The sequence below is a fragment of the Hypomesus nipponensis genome, chromosome 20, assembly GCF_054491055.1.
Source record: "Hypomesus nipponensis isolate SF chromosome 20, ASM5449105v1, whole genome shotgun sequence".
NCBI classification, from domain to species: Eukaryota; Metazoa; Chordata; class Actinopteri; order Osmeriformes; family Osmeridae; genus Hypomesus; species Hypomesus nipponensis.
In genome coordinates, this window is record NC_140380.1 from 5614286 (window position 1) to 5634406 (window position 20121).

The 20121-nt window shown below is 41.3% G+C and overlaps 2 protein-coding genes and 1 pseudogene across 2 annotated transcripts; 2 read left to right on the forward strand and 1 right to left on the reverse strand.

Annotated features, from left to right (window-relative positions):
* The first annotated feature begins 1447 nt into the window (after positions 1-1447).
* On the forward strand, positions 1448-3552 carry tex55 (testis expressed 55). The gene is made up of 4 exons (XM_084684182.1): positions 1448-1575; positions 2175-2315; positions 2739-2801; positions 3066-3552. The coding sequence occupies exons 2-4, from the start codon at positions 2175-2177 to the stop codon at positions 3114-3116; spliced, it is 255 nt and encodes an 84-aa protein (XP_084540308.1). The 5' UTR covers positions 1448-1575; the 3' UTR covers positions 3117-3552.
* Positions 3553-5927: 2375 nt separating this feature from the next.
* Positions 5928-8051, forward strand: LOC146246029 (uroplakin-1b-like; annotated as a pseudogene).
* A 680-nt stretch (positions 8052-8731) lies between these two features.
* On the reverse strand, positions 8732-19248 carry arhgap31 (Rho GTPase activating protein 31). Its single transcript, XM_084684085.1, has 12 exons — positions 18503-19248; positions 15948-16050; positions 15431-15575; positions 14794-14876; positions 14530-14637; positions 14254-14390; positions 13928-14135; positions 13642-13766; positions 13417-13473; positions 12529-13242; positions 12183-12367; positions 8732-12081 (listed from the first exon to the last, which is right to left on the reverse strand). The coding sequence occupies exons 1-12, from the start codon at positions 18600-18602 to the stop codon at positions 9958-9960; spliced, it is 4089 nt and encodes a 1362-aa protein (XP_084540211.1). The 5' UTR covers positions 18603-19248; the 3' UTR covers positions 8732-9957.
* Between the last annotated feature and the right edge of the window lie 873 nt (positions 19249-20121).

Below are 20121 nucleotides of genomic sequence, written 5' to 3' on the forward strand. Positions count from 1 at the left end.
ATATTGGATGAGGTGACTGCCAATCTTTTTAGGACCAACAAGCTAGATTGCCTGTCGCGTCTTTTACTTTCTACGCATTTCTATTTTCTCATTTATTTATTTTTTAACGTCCCGAGCTGACCTCAAGCCAACCAAAAAAATGGCGACGTTTTAGCGGGCCAATCAGAATGAGTAAAGCAATATTGCATTTTTTGTTCTCCAATGCGTTCACAGATAACTTCTGACTGGCACAGAACGAAGCAATAGGGTCGTGTGGGATCCCCCTCCCCCCTTTTGCCTTCATGCCCCCTCCCTGTCTAGACAGAGACAGGTGTGTGTGCGCGCGCTCTTGTCTGACGTCTAGACTTAAAAAATCCATCCAAATCTGATAGTAATGTGTTAATAATATCACCAAAACACAAACGAAGGGCAACAAGACGAATTTCCTAAATGTAGGCCTATCCCTCATCATTCACATTTTCAAGTGGAACTGCAGTTTGCATGAGAACTATATGGGCTACTAAAATTCAATGGGTCAAATGAGCCTTCTTGGTTCATTTCAATAAAGTTTGATTCATCGCCATAATGTGTGTTAGATTATAGTAGGCTCATAGGCCTAATCATCAAACTGTACTGAATGGAATTATTTTGGTTTAGCTTAAAACAAATTGCACAACGCGAAAATCCTGTCAGTGTGTCGCGCTAAACAAACGCCATTTCTCATGGTGAACAAGTACAGTAGGCCGGATCATGTCTGGGGTGTTCAGTTGATTACGCGCGCCATCTGCTGGATATTTAACATGAACCTTTATTGCAGGTTCAAGGGAGGACACCGTGTCCCCGTCACCTACATTAACCGGCCGTTGATCTTCAGCATTAAACCACTTTGATAGGATTCTGATCTGTAGCCTATCCAAACGTATGATTATTATTATTTATCTCAGGTTTTATATTTCAAAACATTATTCGGACCTATTCGTTTAACAGCGGTCCAACATCAACATGTAGCCTATACCGCGGTTTCATTCGCATGGACCCATAGGCATATAGGCAGGGTGAAGAAAGCCTATGCTCCCCTGCACTGGTTCTTGTTAATGTCTAAGCGCCTTCCTGCAAAGACTTCACAAAATGTCTAGTTTACAGTTGGCAGGGAATACATCAACATCACACTTCAATCTCATATGCGTATTTGATTGGCGTTGTGGCTGGGTTGAAAAATTAGGCTATATATTCAACCTAGTAGGCCTATGCAACGGTAAAATAACGTTATTGGACTAGTTGAAAGACCGACTTGCGAACACATTGGCTACAAGGCATAATCAATAGTGTTTCATTTTGCATTTACGGTAATAGATGTATTTGTCATCATCTAGATTAATGGAATGAATATGACTCTGACTTAAAGTCGAATGTAATTGTAATCTTTTTTAACTTCCTAAAGTGACTTTATAAAACGTCCTGTTTACAGTTGCTGTGGAAACGACAACATCACACCCACACATCGTGTATTCTTTTGTTGTTAATACGGTGGAACACAATCGTATACTGTTTTAGGCGACAGAAGAGCGAAGAAACATAATTCTTCTCAGCATTAAGGTCTGTGTTAAATTGAGGACTGTCTTTTACCTGTCACAATATCCCAAAGTTTGTGAATGGATTGTTCTGAATGGGCCAGTTTCCCACCAGTAACGTAGACATGTGCTTTATTTAATTTTAAACGGACATGTGAGTGTGCAGTCAAATGGTCCATTTTCTAGCTGGGCTATTTTCACATCATCTTACGCCATGGGGACTTTAACCGATGCGTTCAGCCCATGGGCCTGAAGTAGGGTGACCAGATGTCCGGATTTCGGCCGGACAGTCCGGTTTTCCAGCCTTTTGTCCGGACCGCTGTTGCGTGTCCGTCTTTTCGCCCTTTTGTCCTCCTTTTTGACCCTTCCTGCCCACCGTCGCAATTTACCACTCGCATTGCTTTCCGATGCCAAAAAGAAAGACCTCCTTCTAACCTACGTGGAGTTCAGAACTCCGCTTTGCCATAAGAGCAGCAAAGATCAATATCATACCGTCTGTAAGTCCCCCCCCCCCCCCCCCCAAGTGTCCTCCTTTTCAGGGTCATGCTTCTGGTCACCCTAGCCTGAAGTCAGCAAGCATCTGCATAGACGATTGTATTTTAACCCTTCTTTTCCCCCACCCAGATGGCCAACTTTGACATCACAGACAAAGTCCTCATAACAGAGTCTGCAGATCCTTCCTCACGTCTCGCCCCTTCTTATGTGGACCCTTATGAACGCTCTGTAAGATACATGGAAAGTCATAATATTTTACAGATTTTCCAGGTAAGACTTCTTGTGGTAACTACGAAACTTTCCTTTTTTGCGATTTTTTATTTGAGATATGATATTGTTGTTGCACTGTGTTGAAACAAAGATAGTTAATAACTAATACTGACACTACTGATACTGATACTAATAGGGCCTACTTTTGTACAAGCTTTTGTACAAGCTTTGGATAAAAGCTTACCAAATGAGTAAATGTAAGTGTACGTGAACCATCTTAGTGATCCCATTTAAGAATCACACAGGGTCATCAAATGATTCCAGATGACCTTAGTACAGGCTGTAACCTTACTTGCAGTCATTTGTGAGCAGGTTATGCAAAACAAATTAATTTCAGCAAGACCCAGTAATAATCCAGTTTAAAGCATACAGTTACATACAATGAAGTTTCTTGATCATCATGTTTGTCGTTGTTTCTCACAGGAGATAACAGAGAACCTGGTTTTTGACAGGCCAGAAGACCCCCTCCGGTTTATGTTAGAGCAGGTGACCCAGTAACGCCTCAAGTTTTGAGACAATATCTTCATATAGATTCTATTAAACTGTTGCACAACTTGTCCACCCTTTTGGTGACAGGGCACCACTTCAGTCATTGTCCACATTAATTAGAATCCTTTAACATGTCTTTTATTGTGTTCATTGATCATGACCAAAAAAGGATGTATTGCTTTAATATTCTATGTAAAATGTTCAGCAGCAAAGCAAAAGGATTATACTATAAGTGGTGCAATAATATTCTTGTCTCCTCAGGTGCAGAAGAAAATCCAGATGAGAGAGGAAGTGAGGAATAAAACTGAGTAGAGAATCGGCATTCCACTCCATGACTCTGAAGATGAAAAACATCAGTTATGTGTCAACTCTAAATCAAGACACTTAGTTCAGTGGTAACTACTCAGATACTTGTACCTTGGTTTTTTTTTTATTGTCAAAGGGTCAGGGTTAGCCTTACTGAAAAGGTTTGATAAGCACTGCCTTGACCATGTAGATACAAAACCACAGGGTGCAGTTTTTATTGAAGATTTGTTTTTTAAATAGTCTTTGTGAATAATGTTAAAATTGCTTCACTGCTGGCTGTATGTATTAGTAACGGGAAACACAATTCAAAAGGGGTTTGTTGAGAGAAGCCAACAAAAGGCCAATAATGCCGATTAAATCCAAATGTCTGACAGTTTGAGTCTCTTTTTTGCAGCAATGTGGGTTTGTCTTGCAACTCAATAAACACTGCAAACTGACAAAACAGATTTTCACAATATCATATTTCTTTAACGGAGCCCTGGTGCTTCTGATCCTTTGCACTTCATTTGCTCAATGAGGTTACACAAAGAGTGGGTTTCTGAGAAAGGTACGTGCCCGTTCATTTGTTTTAGCTTCATCACATCTATTTAATATATCTAGGAAGTTAATCATTTGTCAAGAAGGCCTAAATGGTCAATATGTAAATTGACTGGTAAATTGACTGATGTTGGTAACTCAGTATGTGCCTAAACTCTTCTTAGATTCTGATTGTGTTTCCAAAAAAATATTGTGATCTTTCCTGTGTCACCAACCCTGTGACCTACAAAGAATTACTTCTGCATTTCACAAAAATGTAGTTTATTTGTATTAGCTGAAAGAAGACAATACAGTATACCGATGACATAATGTTTATATAGATTTAGCTTGTCTTTAGATTTTGTTTACCAGCCTGTAACCAACTCCTGACATTTCAATGTTTTAACTTAACCCTCCTGTCCCAATATCATATTCAAACTTAAGAACATGACATCAAACATGAACCTAAGTACATGTCCTCCTATGTCGCTTCCTAAAATGATCCAGAAAATTGAGATTTGGTGAATAAAACCTTTTTATTTTCAGTGTAGCTGTCACTAAACCGTAACGCCTATTGTCTGATACAAGATAATACTGAAATTAGCGGTGCCAGACCCTGTGAGGCCCAACCATATCCGAAAGGGAAAGGTGAGAGATTAGACTAAACCCAGCTCCGAGATGATTCATTTCAATGACTGTATGTTTGGATTATATGGATGTTGAAAAAGCTGTAAATCAAAGATTTTGTGAGTCTTGAAATCGCCTTGTCTTTGTCAAGTCAAGTCAAATTTATTTATCCCATTAGGGGAAATTTGTTTGTAGACAGGTATTAGAACACATTCAATCCATCATAAATACTACATAAACAGCATACCTGACACCACACAGAGACAACAACACAGTACAGTACAGTACAGTACAGTACAGTACAGTACAGTACAGTACAGTACAGTACAGTACAGTACAGTACAGTACAGTACAGTACAGTACAGCACAAGGATCACTTCATGTTGAAACCCAGAAATACGTTCAGTCAATGAATACTTAGTGCCATTAATTTATGCAAATGTCACCTCCCAATAGCAAAACAAGCTGATGAAACAAAAGTTCTGTACGTCTTCAGTCACTTCTCAAGATGTAAAAACAGCACTGGAACTCAGCAGGGTTGATGCAAAGTGTTTTATTGGTTCTCAGGTAACAAAGATTGCCAATAGAACGTGAGCGTGATCCCGGGATCAGACTGAAGTTTTCTCCGGACAATTTAACTTATATAGTCTTTTCCCCATTGTATGTTAATATGGTACGACATTAGTTGGTTTCGTAGACATTAGGTAATCTTACCAAGCGGGTCCCTTGTCTCAGGGGATTCAAAACAGGTACTTTCCTACATAGACACTGCTTGAAATTAGGCTCTTTCTGACCTTGAACAGCCAGCTGCATTAGGCTTCTGGGCGTAAGGCCACAAATATGTCTCATAAGTTACAGCTCTGCATCCTGGTCTTTTATGAAAGCATACACATGCTCCTCTCCCCCACTCATCCTTTAATTATTTAAACCTTATATTTAGGGCTTCACGTCTCCTACTATTGTTTAGGAATAACAGTAATCAGCAAAACAGCTTTGCATTTGGTTTCCCATGATATAACTTGTATTAATATGGTTTCCAATTAGTATAGCATATTCCAAAGAGTGATTACAAATATCTTTGGGTCCATAATCATTAACCATCTTCATAATTACAACAGTATGATGTTTTTTCCACATCAAAGCAAAATAGTATTTTTTTGCTCTGTGGGTGGAAACTATACCTTCTTCCTGAAGACAAGAGCTCAAACACCCCCTTCAGGATATGGTCAGTAAAAGCCAATATTGCCTGGGTCTTCCTTACGACCTGCCTAACATAAAGCTCTGAGAGCTGAACTTGGTGTACCCCAATTACTTTACTGGCCACTCTGACAAGCCGATCAAGCCTGTTCTTATTAGCCAGATTCAGATTCCCAAACCACAACACAAAAGGTCAGCACCGACTCAATAAAAGTTATAAAAAAACATTTCAGTTCACATTTTTCCAGTCATGTCATTGTGAATCAAGATTTAGTTGAGTGATGAGATATATTGAACCCTGGGTCATGGTGACCCATAGTAATAGGTGTATTTATTAAGTCAATAGGAGAGTCCAATTTGCTTTTTGAAATGCAAAGAAATCTTTTTCCTATGACATGCATAGATATTACATGTTAATACGCCAAACAAATTGCACTTTAAGGCATCTATTCAATTCTAGAAATTCATGAAACAGTCATGACCCCTGATGTTGATACAAAGGATGTCTGCTTAAGAGGCTTGCTCGTGTGCGGCAACCTTGTAATAGCGGTAAGCATGTTATGAGTATCTACAAGAATATAGGTAGGACCTGAAATCCCTTATGTTCTGTCTCAACAAGTCTCTGCCCTCTGTTTGCAGTGCTGTGGAGTGGCGCTCATGACCATGTGTATTTTCTTCAGAACGGACCGTGATAGACTATACATCCTGGTGTTTGCTACAGGAAATGACAGCATCTGGAGGGGGGCCTACATAGGCCTCTGCACTGGGTTTCCCTTTTTACATTTACATATATTCATGTAGCAGACGTTTTTATCCAAGGCGACTTCCAAGAAAGAGCTTTAGAAATTGCATAGGTCCCTTATAATAATAACAAGATAGCCCCAAAAACATTGCGGGTAGCCAAAACATGAAGCACATATTGTGAACAACCAAAATAAGCGCCAAAGGGAAAAACCACAAGAGCATGTAGTTAAACAAGTTACAATTAAACAATATGAATTGCTAAGGGCAAGTGTACCTGTAGAAAAGCAAGCAACAGTAAAAAACAGTAAAAAATATATTTCACAGCGAGTACAACAACATAAATCACTTACCACTAACCAACAAGAGCAGCAAGTCTCTAAACAAGAGTCATTGGGATTATTGAGGAAGCTAACATTGGGTCCAGCAAACCATTCCTAAGTACCGTTGTACTCCCGGAAAAAGGTGCGTCTTGAGCCTTTTCTTGAGGGTGGAGAGACAGGCAGTGTCTTTTTCTGCACATCTTTATTCTGAATGTATGCCATTGTCGGGTCCAACAGACACCAACTACTGGTTGTGAGTTGCTGTTTTCATGGTGTTGTTCATAAGTTGTGAGTCGGATTGTATGGTTTTATAATTGTCTGTTGGTTCATTGTGGAAGGTTACAGCCTTATTATTCATATATAAGTTGAGTGATGTACTGTACATGCCAGAAACATAATTCAAATATGTTCTTTTCAAATTAACCCTCCTGCAGTACCTCTTCCTGATGATAATTATATACGCATTTGAGGTGGCTTCAACTGTCACGGCTGCAACTCACAAGGACTGGGTAAACCATGATGTTTATTGAATAAAATGTATTTAAAAAAACAAATTATATTTTTAAAAAGTTAGTTAAAGGAAAATTCAGATTCAGGGCACTCAGTTACAAGCAGCACCCTCTAAACCTTTCCATCGTTATAGTCTACTTTGCCCTTAGTTCATCCCAAATCTCTTCCTGAAGCAAATTTTGCAAAATTACAGCAAACCATTGCCAGAGGATCTTCCCAGTACTCAGGACCAGATCTATGTTATTGATGGAATAACAGACACTTGGAACCGCATCATGACTGAGCTAACTCCTTCTGGATATAGTATTCCTGTTCTTGCCAAATATCTACCAGTTTACTGTACCAAGTAGGGATAAATGGGCCGACACTTCAAACTGTAGGAGACCATAGATTAACAGTGACATATTCTTGACAAAGCTACTCAGTAAGTGGAGTGTAATGTAGTGAGGGAAAGACTACAAGGTGCATTTGAAAATTAGGGAGTTGTTACCATCTACTTTGACCTAGACGCACAGCTCTCATAAAGCAGCTTGGAGCAAACACATTTTGTTCCATTTGTGGCAGTTGTGGGGCTCGGGGGTTGTGAAGCTTTTTGCATCGAAAAACGCCTGAAATCCCACAACAAGAATGCTTTGCTTACAGTCTAAGTGCTGTGGAGTGTATGGGCCAGATGACTGGGTTAAGTATGACTCATCATTCAGACAGCAGAACTCAGACGCTGAATACCCCTGGCCCAGACTTTGGTGCCTGCAGGATGCCAAGGGAGTCATCAGCCATGTGGAAGGCTGCAAAATTGGGGTCAAACCCCTCCATTATGTACAGGTAATCCTAATAGTTTTGTTTGTTTGTGTTGAAATGTCTCGTTCAAATATGAATGTAAAAACAAAATACAACACATAAAAGACCCCTGAAACTCTTATCTTTCCATCAGGGTTGTTATGACTTCATTGCTGGTCCTTTGATCCAACATAGTTTTGGAGTTTCTTGGTTTGGATTTGCCATATTGTATGACTTATCAACTTCCTGACAAAGGAAGTTGGACGTCTTTAATTCACTATGAATGTGACATTTGAGACAAATTTGAAAGACTCAGACTTCAGTTTTTAAATGAAAGAGCCCTTGCTACAGTGTGGGATAATTATACCGTGTAATTATAGTACCAGTTGTTGAATCACTCCGTCCGTTAGGTGGTTGTGGTTAGGCCCTCTCCTGTATACTGTACAGTATATGTGAATGGGTCTTTGGCACCTAATATTTTTTACATGAATATTGTCTTATATTTTAATTTGTATCTTTTTTTTTTGTCTTCTGTGTTTGTGTGGTAGTATGTAACTGCAATGTGGAGAGCACCCCTGCTTCGTCTTTTCACTTCCTCATTTAATATGTGTTGTATTTGTGCTTAAGACCTTTGCACAGTACTATATGTATATAGGATATATATTGCATATACACAGTATAATGACCCCCCCCCAAAAAATCAAAAACAGAAATAGCTTCATGGGGAATTGCCTAAATATGTCCCTTTTTTGGTTTCTCTCCAGTTCTTTGTGATGCTGGGAGTGACTGTCCAATATACTCAGTTGGATTATTGAAGAGGACCACCAACACAAATTTGGATAGTGTACCATCATTTTAGAGAGGGTTTGTTTATATATATATATATATTTTTTTTTTAATACAAATATATGTGAGTGGAGAGTCACGGAAAACCTCTCAGACGCAATTTTAATATTTAGATTTACAGTGAATTGACATATATACTGTATTGTGTCCAGTTGTCTTCATAAAAATCATACATGTTACATTACTTGATGTATCTGTGAGCCATCCATTGTATCACTGTGCTAAAACTGCACTTGTCTTGAGTACTATCCAATGTCAACATGGACTTTACACATTTCTCATGATTTTACTTCATTATAATTCCAGATTGTCTCTATACATACACATCATGGTGTTTACAACAAAGCAACACCAACTGACTCTTATGATAATTCTGTGATCTACCCAAACAGTACTATCAAAAGTCACAAAACTTCACAAACAAAACCATGGTTGGGAACAACAGAACATAATATAAAGTCTGGCAATGTGGCTTATAATTACTATCAGGGAAGTTTACACTAAAGAGACTGCAGTGAGAAGAGGGTCAATGGTTAACTACTATCTATTCAGTAGATAAATATACGCTAGATAAATACTATTAGTATCCATACTATAATAAAAACTGAGATATTACCCTTCTTAATTTGTTGACACCACACCAAGCTGGCAATTCTTTAGGAATATAGTTCCAATAACTAATGTCAGTATCTCCATATTGTGTAAAGTAAAAAATCACAATGTGAAAAATTGGATCTTAAATGTATAAATAGTAACCAGTTAGCAAGTACTGAGGAACATTTACGTTAAGCAAATCAATTTAAAAGTGGTTGTCTGCATGACCTGGGTCAACATGCATTTAGTGTACATGCAAAACAACATGCAAACTTGGTTTTGTTAGAACACTTTATGGATTTCTGACATACTTCATGGCTTTAGATATTTAATAAATTCAAGTGTGTTAATAAGATGTCAATTAATTGTACTCTTTTCTATGAGCTAAATGGCACTACTGATATTTACACTTCATAATCTAAGTAGAAAAATTGCAAACACTTTACATTCCACCTTGACGTCATGAGGCAGTTGATAAGCATTATCTTGTAATTTTTTGGATAAGTTCCTTACTGTATAACAAGCCCCGACATCGAGGATCATAACAATTGTCAACATTTTAACAATTTCCCAAAATAGTCGGACAAGAGACTTATGTAAAATTGCAGCATATTTTGAATCTTGCAAGAGTAGTTTCCACATGTCCAAAACATTGAAAGATTTGATACCAAGGTTCTAATTAGAAACGTTATCATTTTAGTACTGAATGAAGGGATTCACTCAATCTGTCTGTGGCTTCTGTTGTCAAATATCATGGACCTTCTCTGAGGCTGGTAGAAGCAACTGGTTGAGGTCTCCAGCCTCTGGCCACTTTTGGGCATAGTCATTTTGCTCCTCAAGGTCACCCCCTCAGGGGTCCTTATATTATCTGTCAACTCTTTGGAAAATACTTCGAGGGTTAATGTTTCAGTTGGGCTCTTGATAGGTGAGAGGAGAACCTTGCCCTCATCCCCCAAAGTTGGGTAGTCTATAATTGGGAAAGGAGGACTGAACAGGATCAGACTTTGGGGTCTCTGACGACTCCTGAAGGATGACCTCTGCAGGAGGTTGGGTCTGTCAGGTTTTGGCAGATCAACAAAAGGCTCAAAATGAGTGGGCCGCTTCCTCCTCAGCACTGTCACATCTGAAGTTGTCACGGTTTTACAAGTCTCTGTCGTTTTGTCTGTTATCATGGGCTGCCTTTGTGACTTGGGTGCAGGCTCCTCATTTTCCAGCTCCTCCTTTACGTTTCGAATGGGCTGGAACAGAGGTATAGTTTCGACGTTCTCCACCAGGGTTTTTGTGACCTCCTTCCCTTGCCCCTTGGCTCCGTTAGAGCTCTTGTCATGCCTGGAGTGAGGTATGTGGCTGTACTGCACCTTGGGAGGGATGACAGGCACAGCTTTGGCCTGGCACGTCTTGATCATAAACGCCGTCCTGACGGACGACACGCTAACGGGGGCCGAGTTACGTCGGAGAGGGGCCTGGCGGTTGTTCAGAAACAACTCCAGCTCCAAGGACATGCCGGTGGGCTTAGGCCCGGAAGGGCTCCCTGCCCCTAGCTGCGTTGAGGAAAATTCAAAGGAATTACGATTCTGTTGATTGGAAATGTCTCTGATGCACCGATGTCCCAGGTCTAGATTGAGGGAATATGGTCTATGTTTGGAAAAGCCGTTTTCCTCCGTCCTGTCTATGCGAGATGCCTCTGAGTGAGACGTCTGTCTGTGAAACCTCTGAGAGGATAAGGTGGTGTTCTTTGTCCTGCCTGCACAGCCGGGACCTTTGTGTGGCCGTGTGTCATCGGCGGTTTTGGAAGATGTGGGCAGTTGATGTAAGCAGTCGGTCTCAGTTTTGCCGCCGTTTGTTTGAGAGATGTGGCATGCCAACAAGTCAGCGCCCCAAGCAGGGGTTGATCTGTTGACGTCTTTGTCGGAAGAGGAAAGAGGTGCCGAATCTCCTTTTTTGGGCTGCGTTCGCTCTCCGACTGGAGAAGGTGGCGACACCTCGAGTTTCTCAAACAATTCCTTGAGGGTAGGGGAGTGGAGAGGACTTGTGACCCAGTGTTTGTTGGAGCTGAAGTCTTCCCAGGGCTCCACCAACTCCAGCTCCTCTACTCGTCCCCCACATCCATCCTCTTCCTCCTGAGCTGCTAGCCGCAAAGTGTGAGGTCTCTCCGGACAAAGAGACAGCCTCTCAACACCTCCTACAAGCTCAGCAGGCGTGACCAATTTCTCGACTTTGCGGACAACCTCTTTGATCTCGTCATCAGCTGTGTGTTTCCCCGATGCCCCTTGACCTTTTTTTGCCACAGGTATGGAAATGTCTAAGATGTTCCCTGACAGCGGGGGGATTGTGACCGGGCTTTGTAGAGCAAGAAGTACGTTTGTCTCTGTGCGAGGAGGAAGCTGGAGCCATGATGTCATTTTGAAGGAACTCTCTGTGTCCACCCTTTGAGACATATGTGACAGTTTGTTTTCTGGTTTATAGATGAAGTGGGGAGAGTGAGGCAGAGGATCTTTTGTATCCTCGCTGACAATGAAATCAAAGTCTTTGTCAAATGAAGTCAGTGTATCTGAGGGGTACTTGTTTCCTGAGTGTTCTCCTGTCATAGCAGCAAAATGATCCATCCGTTGAGGCTTTGCACACATAAAAGGCTGTCCCTTATACAACAAAGAGTGATTTGGAAGGCTGCTCCTCCTTTTGGATTGTAAACCCAGCTTTGGTTTAACATCTTGACATATAGTTTTGGTGGAGCACAATACTGGTTCCTCTTCCAGTAGATCCAACTCAGGCTCAGTGATTTTAAGCTCAAGATGAAGGTCAGACCACTGTTCTTTTCTCCCAAGTGAAGATCTGCTGTCCTGAAATATGGTACGAAAACGGCATGGTAAGACATTGTTGAAACTGAAAGGTTTTCACATATGTGGTACAGCTTTGAACAAAGTTGAGGAATTAATATTACCAGTTGAGTCTGAATTTTTGGCTCAAGGTATGGTGCAGGTCGGTTGTCCAGTTGTTTTCCAGGTGATTGTTGTATTTGTTTATCTCCAATGGTGGAGATGAGGGTCTGGTTGGTCGATGACTGAAAGCCTTCCAGGGTGGAAGGTTGTTCGGTCAAGGTTGGTTTCTCTCCTTCGCAGACTGAGTCTGAAACAGAAATATCTGTAATGAGTATCTAAACATTCTAGAAAAAAGGGGTCTAAAGATGCACACACTGGGTCAACATGCCAAAGACTGGGAGTTCAGTGTCTGACAAGCACACACTCGTGCCTCGAAAACGCAGAAGTGAAAAAAGAAATATGCAATACCCTCAGACACACTTGTTGACACTGGGTCCTCGTTGCTCTTCTTCCCTGCTGGCCTGTCCTCCATTTCCAGAGGTGAGCCACAACTGTTGCTCCTGTACATGCTGTGTTGGTTCCCTACCCTGCTTTCACCCAAGGTACTCTCTCTGCAAGCAGAGCCTCCGTTGCCGTCGCTCAACTCAGACTGGCTGTACTCCCGGCTGGGCTTCAGAGCAGCTCCGGCTGGGGGTCTGTCTTTTCCTGGTGCCCTGCACGGGGTGCTGTTGGAGCTGATGACCGCCGACACCCGCAGAGGCACCGATACCGCGAAAGGCTCGGAGATGTTGAGGGCCTTGCGCTGGTGCCGAGGGGAAGACTCGAGAGGGAACAGGCTTCCCGGGAAGGAGGGCCGGGCGGAGCTGGAGTGGGCGGAGCCGGAGTAGAGCATCCTCCTGTTCTTCGGCGAGGTGGGCTGGCAGCTGCTGAGGTCGTCGCCTTTGAAGACTTTGAGTTGCTCGGGTAGGGCTTTGGACGGCGGCGCGGAGGCGCCTGGGGAGCCTCTCCTCTTCATGCTGGGGCTGCTGCCGCCGCCCGTCGCCTTGCCTGATTCCGTCCGATCACACTCCCACTTCTGGTCCTGCTCGTTGAGGTCGTACAGCGTGTCAGACCCCAGGGTTCTGGATTTCATGCCGAATCCATTGCCTCCCCCGGCCATGCTCATACTTGATTTTTCATCCTCTGCGTTCGTAAGCAAATGCAAAGCAAAACAATATCATAGAGCCAATCCAACTGAGAGGTAGAGGAATGTTCTAGATACATTTGTTAGCAAAATAGTATGAGTTATGTGATATGCAGTATACGTATTGATATGTGTTTAAATTGATTTTGAGGGCATTTCATGCATCAATTCACCTGTTGGAAGAGAGCACAAGGAGTCCATACTTCTAGCTGGTCGAATAGTTGTTTTTTCTGAGGACAAAGGATGCCATAACTCATTAGAATCTACAGTCAAGAAGTGGTGTGAGAAAGTCAATACATTAAATGTATATATTCTTTGTTTAATTCCTGTCCATGCCTTTTTGTCAACCACTGTGGTTGTGGCTTTTTCTGGATTGGAATACTACGGCAGTGCATTACCTGATACGTTCTGTTCTCTCATCAACACACTGCCATTGCGGTTCAGTTTGCCCTTGCTTTCAGTCACAGACTTGCCCAGGTTGAAGATGGATTTCCACTTTTTTGATTTTCCTGATAACTTCCGTCTACAAAGTGGAGATGAAGTGTACAAATAACTCCAAAAACTCCCAAAACCAAAACTCCAACATGACGAAACTGGGTAACATACACTCAATACGTTGAAGCGATTTCATACAGAAAGAGGCCACAGATCACCATGGGGGATGGGAATCTCTCTTCGTCTTACTTGCTATCGGACATGTCTAAGACCGTGTGGTAGAGGGTGGCAGTGCTTGTGTCAGGGAGGCTGTTCTCTCGCTGCCGTTCTCTGCGGGCTGGGTGGTTGGGGCTCAGAGAGCGAGCTTGGGCCTCTTCCAGGCTCATCAGTTTCATGGGTCCTCCCTGTCCACTGATAGGCAGCGTGGCATACTTCTCCCCACACACCACGCTCGGGCCTGGAGAAACAAAAGCGTAACTCTGTCGTTCTTTGTTGTGTTTTTTTTGTTGTTTTTTTACATCCAACCAGGTGAGCTCTACGTTTACTTTTTGGAATGTAGATTTTTTTTGTTATACCTTCTTTTGGTTTCGTTTGGACAGCACCATTATTAAAGATCTGCTCTGTGTGATTGAGGATGAATTCAACCACTGACTGCTGGACCCGCACCTCCTGGAAAGCTATGTCCCCGTTACGTGACAAAACCTCTTTCGATCTGGAAAACACAGAACCCAAAGAAAACTGTAAATACAAATCACAAACATGGACGTGGTCTGTACCACTTTATTCAAGGGTTGCAAATATACAGTCCTTTAAGCTAAATATTGTAGGGAGAGAGTGATGCTATTAGTTACCTGAGTAAATTTGGAGCCCAAACCAACGCCAGATTGCGTGTGTGCATGTTAGTCTGAGGGCTTAGGGTGGCCAGGTGGGCAAGGTGCTTTGTAAGATATTCCAGAGTCCTGAGACAAACAAAGAAAACAATGAAAATATATGGACCATAAATCTCATTTATGGAATTTATATAAATATATATATATATTCACTGACTATTTCCAAGCAGTGGAAGAACAAGTCAAAAAGTACATTTGTCAAAGCTGGGAGGATAAAAAATGTACCTAAAGTGAGGGATAGGAAGTTCTTTGATGACACCCTGAATATGTTGCAGCTTCTCATGATCCCCTTGGACTAAAGCGGCATCCTGCAGGACCCAAGTCAGACATTACATTTACATTGAGTCATTTAGCAGATGCTTTTATCCAAAGCAACTTACAAGAAAGAGCAAAAGGTGCACAGGTCAATGATAGGTCATAAACAACGAGATAGCCCCAAAAACAATGTGGGTAGCCAAAACATGAAGCATACATTGTGAAAATAAAATAAGAGCCAATGGGTAGAACCAAAAGAGCATGTAGAGAAAAAAGTTACAATTATTACATTAACAGCACTTTCTTTAAATCAGCTGTGTTCAATCCTGGTCTTCAGGATCCACTGTCCTGGATGTTTTTGATGTTCCCCTGCTCCAGCACACCTGATTCAAGTGAATGGGTTGTTATCAAGTTCTGTGGAAGCCTGTGTGCTGGAGCAGGGAAACATCGAAAACACACAGGACAGTGGACCTCGAGGACCGAGACTGAACCCCCACTGCTTTAAACGATGCGGAGAAAACATGAGCTTTCTGATTTACCGAAGAGTTGGAATCTCTATGGGCAACGGAAATGTTCTTGAAACTTCTGCATATTCAGCAATACTTACAGTGAATTGTTTGTACAGCTCATGCGTGAGCAGGGGGTTGGGCAGCTCCCTGAAGTACAGCTTGCATAAAGAGCCCACACAGTGAATATCCTGAAGGTAAACTTCCTTCGTAAGGTCAGGGCATGACTCTGAGCAGAATTCCTGCCTGTGGGTAAGCCACATTCCCACACACACACACACACACACACACAAACACAAACACACACACACACACACATACATACACACCCACACACAGACACACATTTATGCACACAACAAACACATTTGTCTGGATGTTTTATAGATTCACGTGATGGTTAAATTCTTGCTTTCTGACTGATTTTATTGATTTACTGTGAAACAAACAGCATGGAAAGAAATATAGTCACTTGTGCAGAGTAATGTTCTATCTAAACACAATCATTTGCAAACACTAGCCTCCTTTTTATGACACAATATGAAGCTGATGATGTATTTGTCCATTCTGAAGGGTATATTCAATCTGGTACTATGTTAAACTAATGAAATCAATTACCTGAGTCTTTGGATGTTTGAGGTGACACCTGAAAGTCTGTATATCCCATCCACAACCCCATGCTTCTCAATAAACTCTGCACACGTCTTCAGAACCTGTGGAACTACATCAAAAAACAAGATGTGAATTGTTGTTTAGCCACATTCCCCTGGCAGTGGTAAAGCTGTGTCATGACCAAGGGGGGGGGGGGGGAGTTATTAAAATGTTTATATAAATGTCACAACATAGTGTTGTTATTCATTATAGTTCTGCATCAATAACTTCATTAACTACTGTAATTAACTGAGGTTGTTCACATTTATGACATCACAGGAAGTCCAGGATGTCCTCTCAGTAAATACAAAGGGCAGCATGGTTGCAAAGCTACTAGCACAAAACTGGGTCTCAGAGGGCTACTGCAGTAGACACACACTCTATTTTTACATAATAAAGCTCTCCAGGGGTTACCAAACTAAGTGCCTTTCTCCACTGATAAATTAAACAAGAGTTATGAAAATCTGTACTTGATTTTTTAAGAGAAGGAAGTGTTTTGCCTTGCGTTACGGTGCTGTCATTGAAAAGTCTGAATTGATTAATAACGCACACTGTGGTCACAATGTCAAAGATGACAATGCCACCTAAAGTTCAGTGAGTGAGAGAACATACACCACTTGGATATTTGGTGTTATATGCAGCAGAAAAAAAAGTCTGTTGCTGACGCAAAGGGAAGTGTGATTAACAACATGAAAAGCTCCATTCCCCGTAACATTATACGAAGTGTGCAGGATGAAAAACAAACTGAAGGTGACTGGATCATGATTAAATAAATAAGAAAAATCCAAAATCCCAAAGAAAGCACACACCCATTATGTTTCACACACTATAAATGATACCCTTCTAGCGTTTTTTCTTTTATCACACTTGTTTAACTCTATCTCTGTTTTCTATTCCAAAGGGCTGCTGAGTCTCAGGAAGGTGGAATTTGACAGGAAGTTAAAAATGGTTTGTTTGTTTCAGAGGAAGGCTGACACACCCAGTCTTTGCAGCTGGTATTACTTGCAACACTTCCTCTAATAGAAAATGGCTTTTGAAATGTTACCACCCAAGTGTTCTACTGTAGATGCTGTCTGAACTACAGTAGTCCTTGACAGGTCATTACTATTCTTAAAAAAGATATCAATTGAATTAAAATAGCTTCATCAAAACTCCCTATCGCATAGTTCTTCATATTCAAAAACTAAAAAGACATTGTATATCCCTCCACTCCTATAAAAAATACAATATCCAAAGATGACAACTCTCATGGACGTATTGTATAATTAATATGTATGATATTCTTAACTGTCCATTAGCTTCCAGGGGTTCTTTCAGAAGGGGTGACAAGAACAAATGACCAATAGACCTATAAGTGATACATAGGTCCCCGTGAAGCAAACTATGCCTAATGACAATGGCTTGTTTTCAAACACAATGACATGTATGGAGGGGAAGGTATTCCTCTCAATCATAATTCTGAACAGTATGCATGCTCTTACGTAACACACAACAGCATAATGCATGTTATTTTGTCATTTATTATAAAGCAGTCAGTACAGACGGCTATTATGACTAAGCATGCCCATCCCAAATGGGTAAGACAGACCCCTGACATACTGCACTAAAATACCCTATAGAAAACAATTAAACCCCTTTTTTAAGGATGAGCTGTGTGGATGTGCTCCAAATTTGCAAACCCAGCTTTGCTTCAAGCACTGTGGCTGTATGAAAGGGAGTTTGTTCTCTTACATGAGGCTTGCTAAAGGGTACACATTGAACCCTTTCAGTGGCACAGCCGTGGTCAAAATGGTGGGTAGTTTGAAACAGAATTCAAGCCACTGAGTGTTTGCCTGGAATGAAGATTTTTGTGAGCCCTAAAAAAAGACTGTTGAATTGAATTGCCAGAAATTCGACTTCAATGGTTCATGTTAACAATAGTAATTACAGGGGTCTCTTAGTTGTGCTGCCATAAGTGTCTCCAAAATCATGCTCAAAGTATGACTACAAAATAGGATCACTATGAAGACAACATTCAGTTTCTCACCTCTAAGAGCAGCATTGCACACACTGAGAGAAGAGAGCACTGGGCACAGGCAGGGTAAATTACCCCCAAAAAGGAACCACACCCTGGGTCACATATCACCATTTCCTTAAACTCTGTGGAATCGTAGGTTATTTAAATAGATAAAATACAACGGACCAAAAAAGGCAACCTGGTTTGACCATTGGATATACCTAATGAAATGAAAATTGCTTTGAGTTCTATGGTAATTTGGCCAGATATTTATAAAACGTTTAGGCCGTTAAAGGGTCATTATTAGTTAGTCACATTTGACAAGGTTTTACACATCCAATGTACATAGCTACAGTGCATGTGTGTGTTGGACAATTAGTGTGTGTTCCAACTGGGTTACTTTCCTGTGTAATAATGGCAGCATTGTAGCATTCACAAATCAAGTATCCCCAGCAGGAGTTGACATTTCTCCATATCAGCTGGACAGCTGTACACACTGTAGACCGTATAAACATTGAAGGTTTACCATCCTGTCCTGAGCTCTGTAGATGTTCTATGAGGTTGCAGCCAAATGCGTTGTCACTTCCTTTCTTTTTGGACCGCTGCTTGGCTCCTTTATTCTTCATCTGGATCCAGTTAGTCGTCCAGTTCAGAGCAAACAAATCCAAAAATACACAACCATTGATGTGAGAGATCCTGCAAAAGGGATCAAATGTAGGCAGAATGTCAAACACATTCAAACCAAAATGTCCAATGGCCCCAAAGTGGACTTTGTCCACTCACATCTTGACCAAAACGTTTGGTGAGGGTTAGAATTTCCTGACCAAAGCATAAAGTTGACGTCACTTTTTTGTTACGACTTTTGGTCCTTTAGATATTCAAAGCTACCACGAAAAACAGTGACAGAATGTTCCATTGCATTGGTGAGATAGCTGGAAATGTAGATTAGCAATGGTAGTCCAGAAAGTGATTTATCTCATGAAGATTTGCAGAAACAGCATCAGAATTAGTTGGTTTCCTGTTTTCCGTTTTTTTTTCCTCCACCCCAGTCTCCCTGTGCATTTTTTCTCTTATCCTCCCGTCCAAACAATCTCTGTCCTCTTCCCTTTCAGTATAGGAGGAAACTTCTCAAGTGAGGCAAAGGAATACTGTCTCCGTCAGATTTCCAGCTTTGTTTTTCAATTTTCCCTGTTTTGAAGGTCATGGTAGTTGTGTCAGTGGCATGGCATGGAGGTTTGAAATGTCAAGACTTTGTAAAGGGGAGGGAAGTGAGGAGTCAGGGGAGGGGAATAGCGGATTGCTGTTACTCTCTGCTGTAGAGATTACTGACTCTTTTTTCCACTTTTTTTTTTTTTGCCCTGGTCCTAACAGGAAATCTGCTCTCTGCCTTCCTGAATGCTCCCAAAGTACACAATTTCCTGTACAGAGAGCCTTGTTTGGAAAACAAAAACAGACGGGCTCTAAAGAGAAAAGGAGGAGGGGGGCAGAGTGAAACGAGGGCTGGAAGTGCACAGATGTAAACGGGGGGTGGAGACACATGGTTTTTATTACCAACTGCTAAGCAGTTTCATCTTTTCTCCCTCTGAACTCAAATCATTGCCTGTCTCGGATCAAATGAATGAATGTGAATAAAACATTAACTGGAAAGAGCACGTTATTCTGAAGTCCGCGTTTAGCTGTGACATCCATTTTGTGAGGAGACTCTCCTTCCTCCACACGGCATTAGCATTATAGGAGTTGTCTGTGATGTACAACACACCGTTTGGGTATAAACCAGAGGCCCTCCTTGTTCAAACAAGAAATCAGTTTACAGTGGAGCACCATATGAATTCACAAGCACATGATGTTTATCTGGACTCAGCCAGGGTCAAACTTGGGTGTCATCACACTTGGTGTCCAAACATCTAGCTCTTCAGACCAAAACGTACACGGTACTTGAGAACACATTATTTTTGAGAACTTATTTGTCCTCTAATAAAATCTGAACTGTGATTACACTTACTAATTGTACTTTTAAAATCAGGTCACATATTGGATTGTGTTGAAAAGGAAAAGCTTGAAAGGCCAGTTGTTTTTGGCTAAAAGTAGGTCTCAAGAGGCCTTGGGCAGGAATCCAGACCTGCTGAGCTATTGATCTTTCTCATC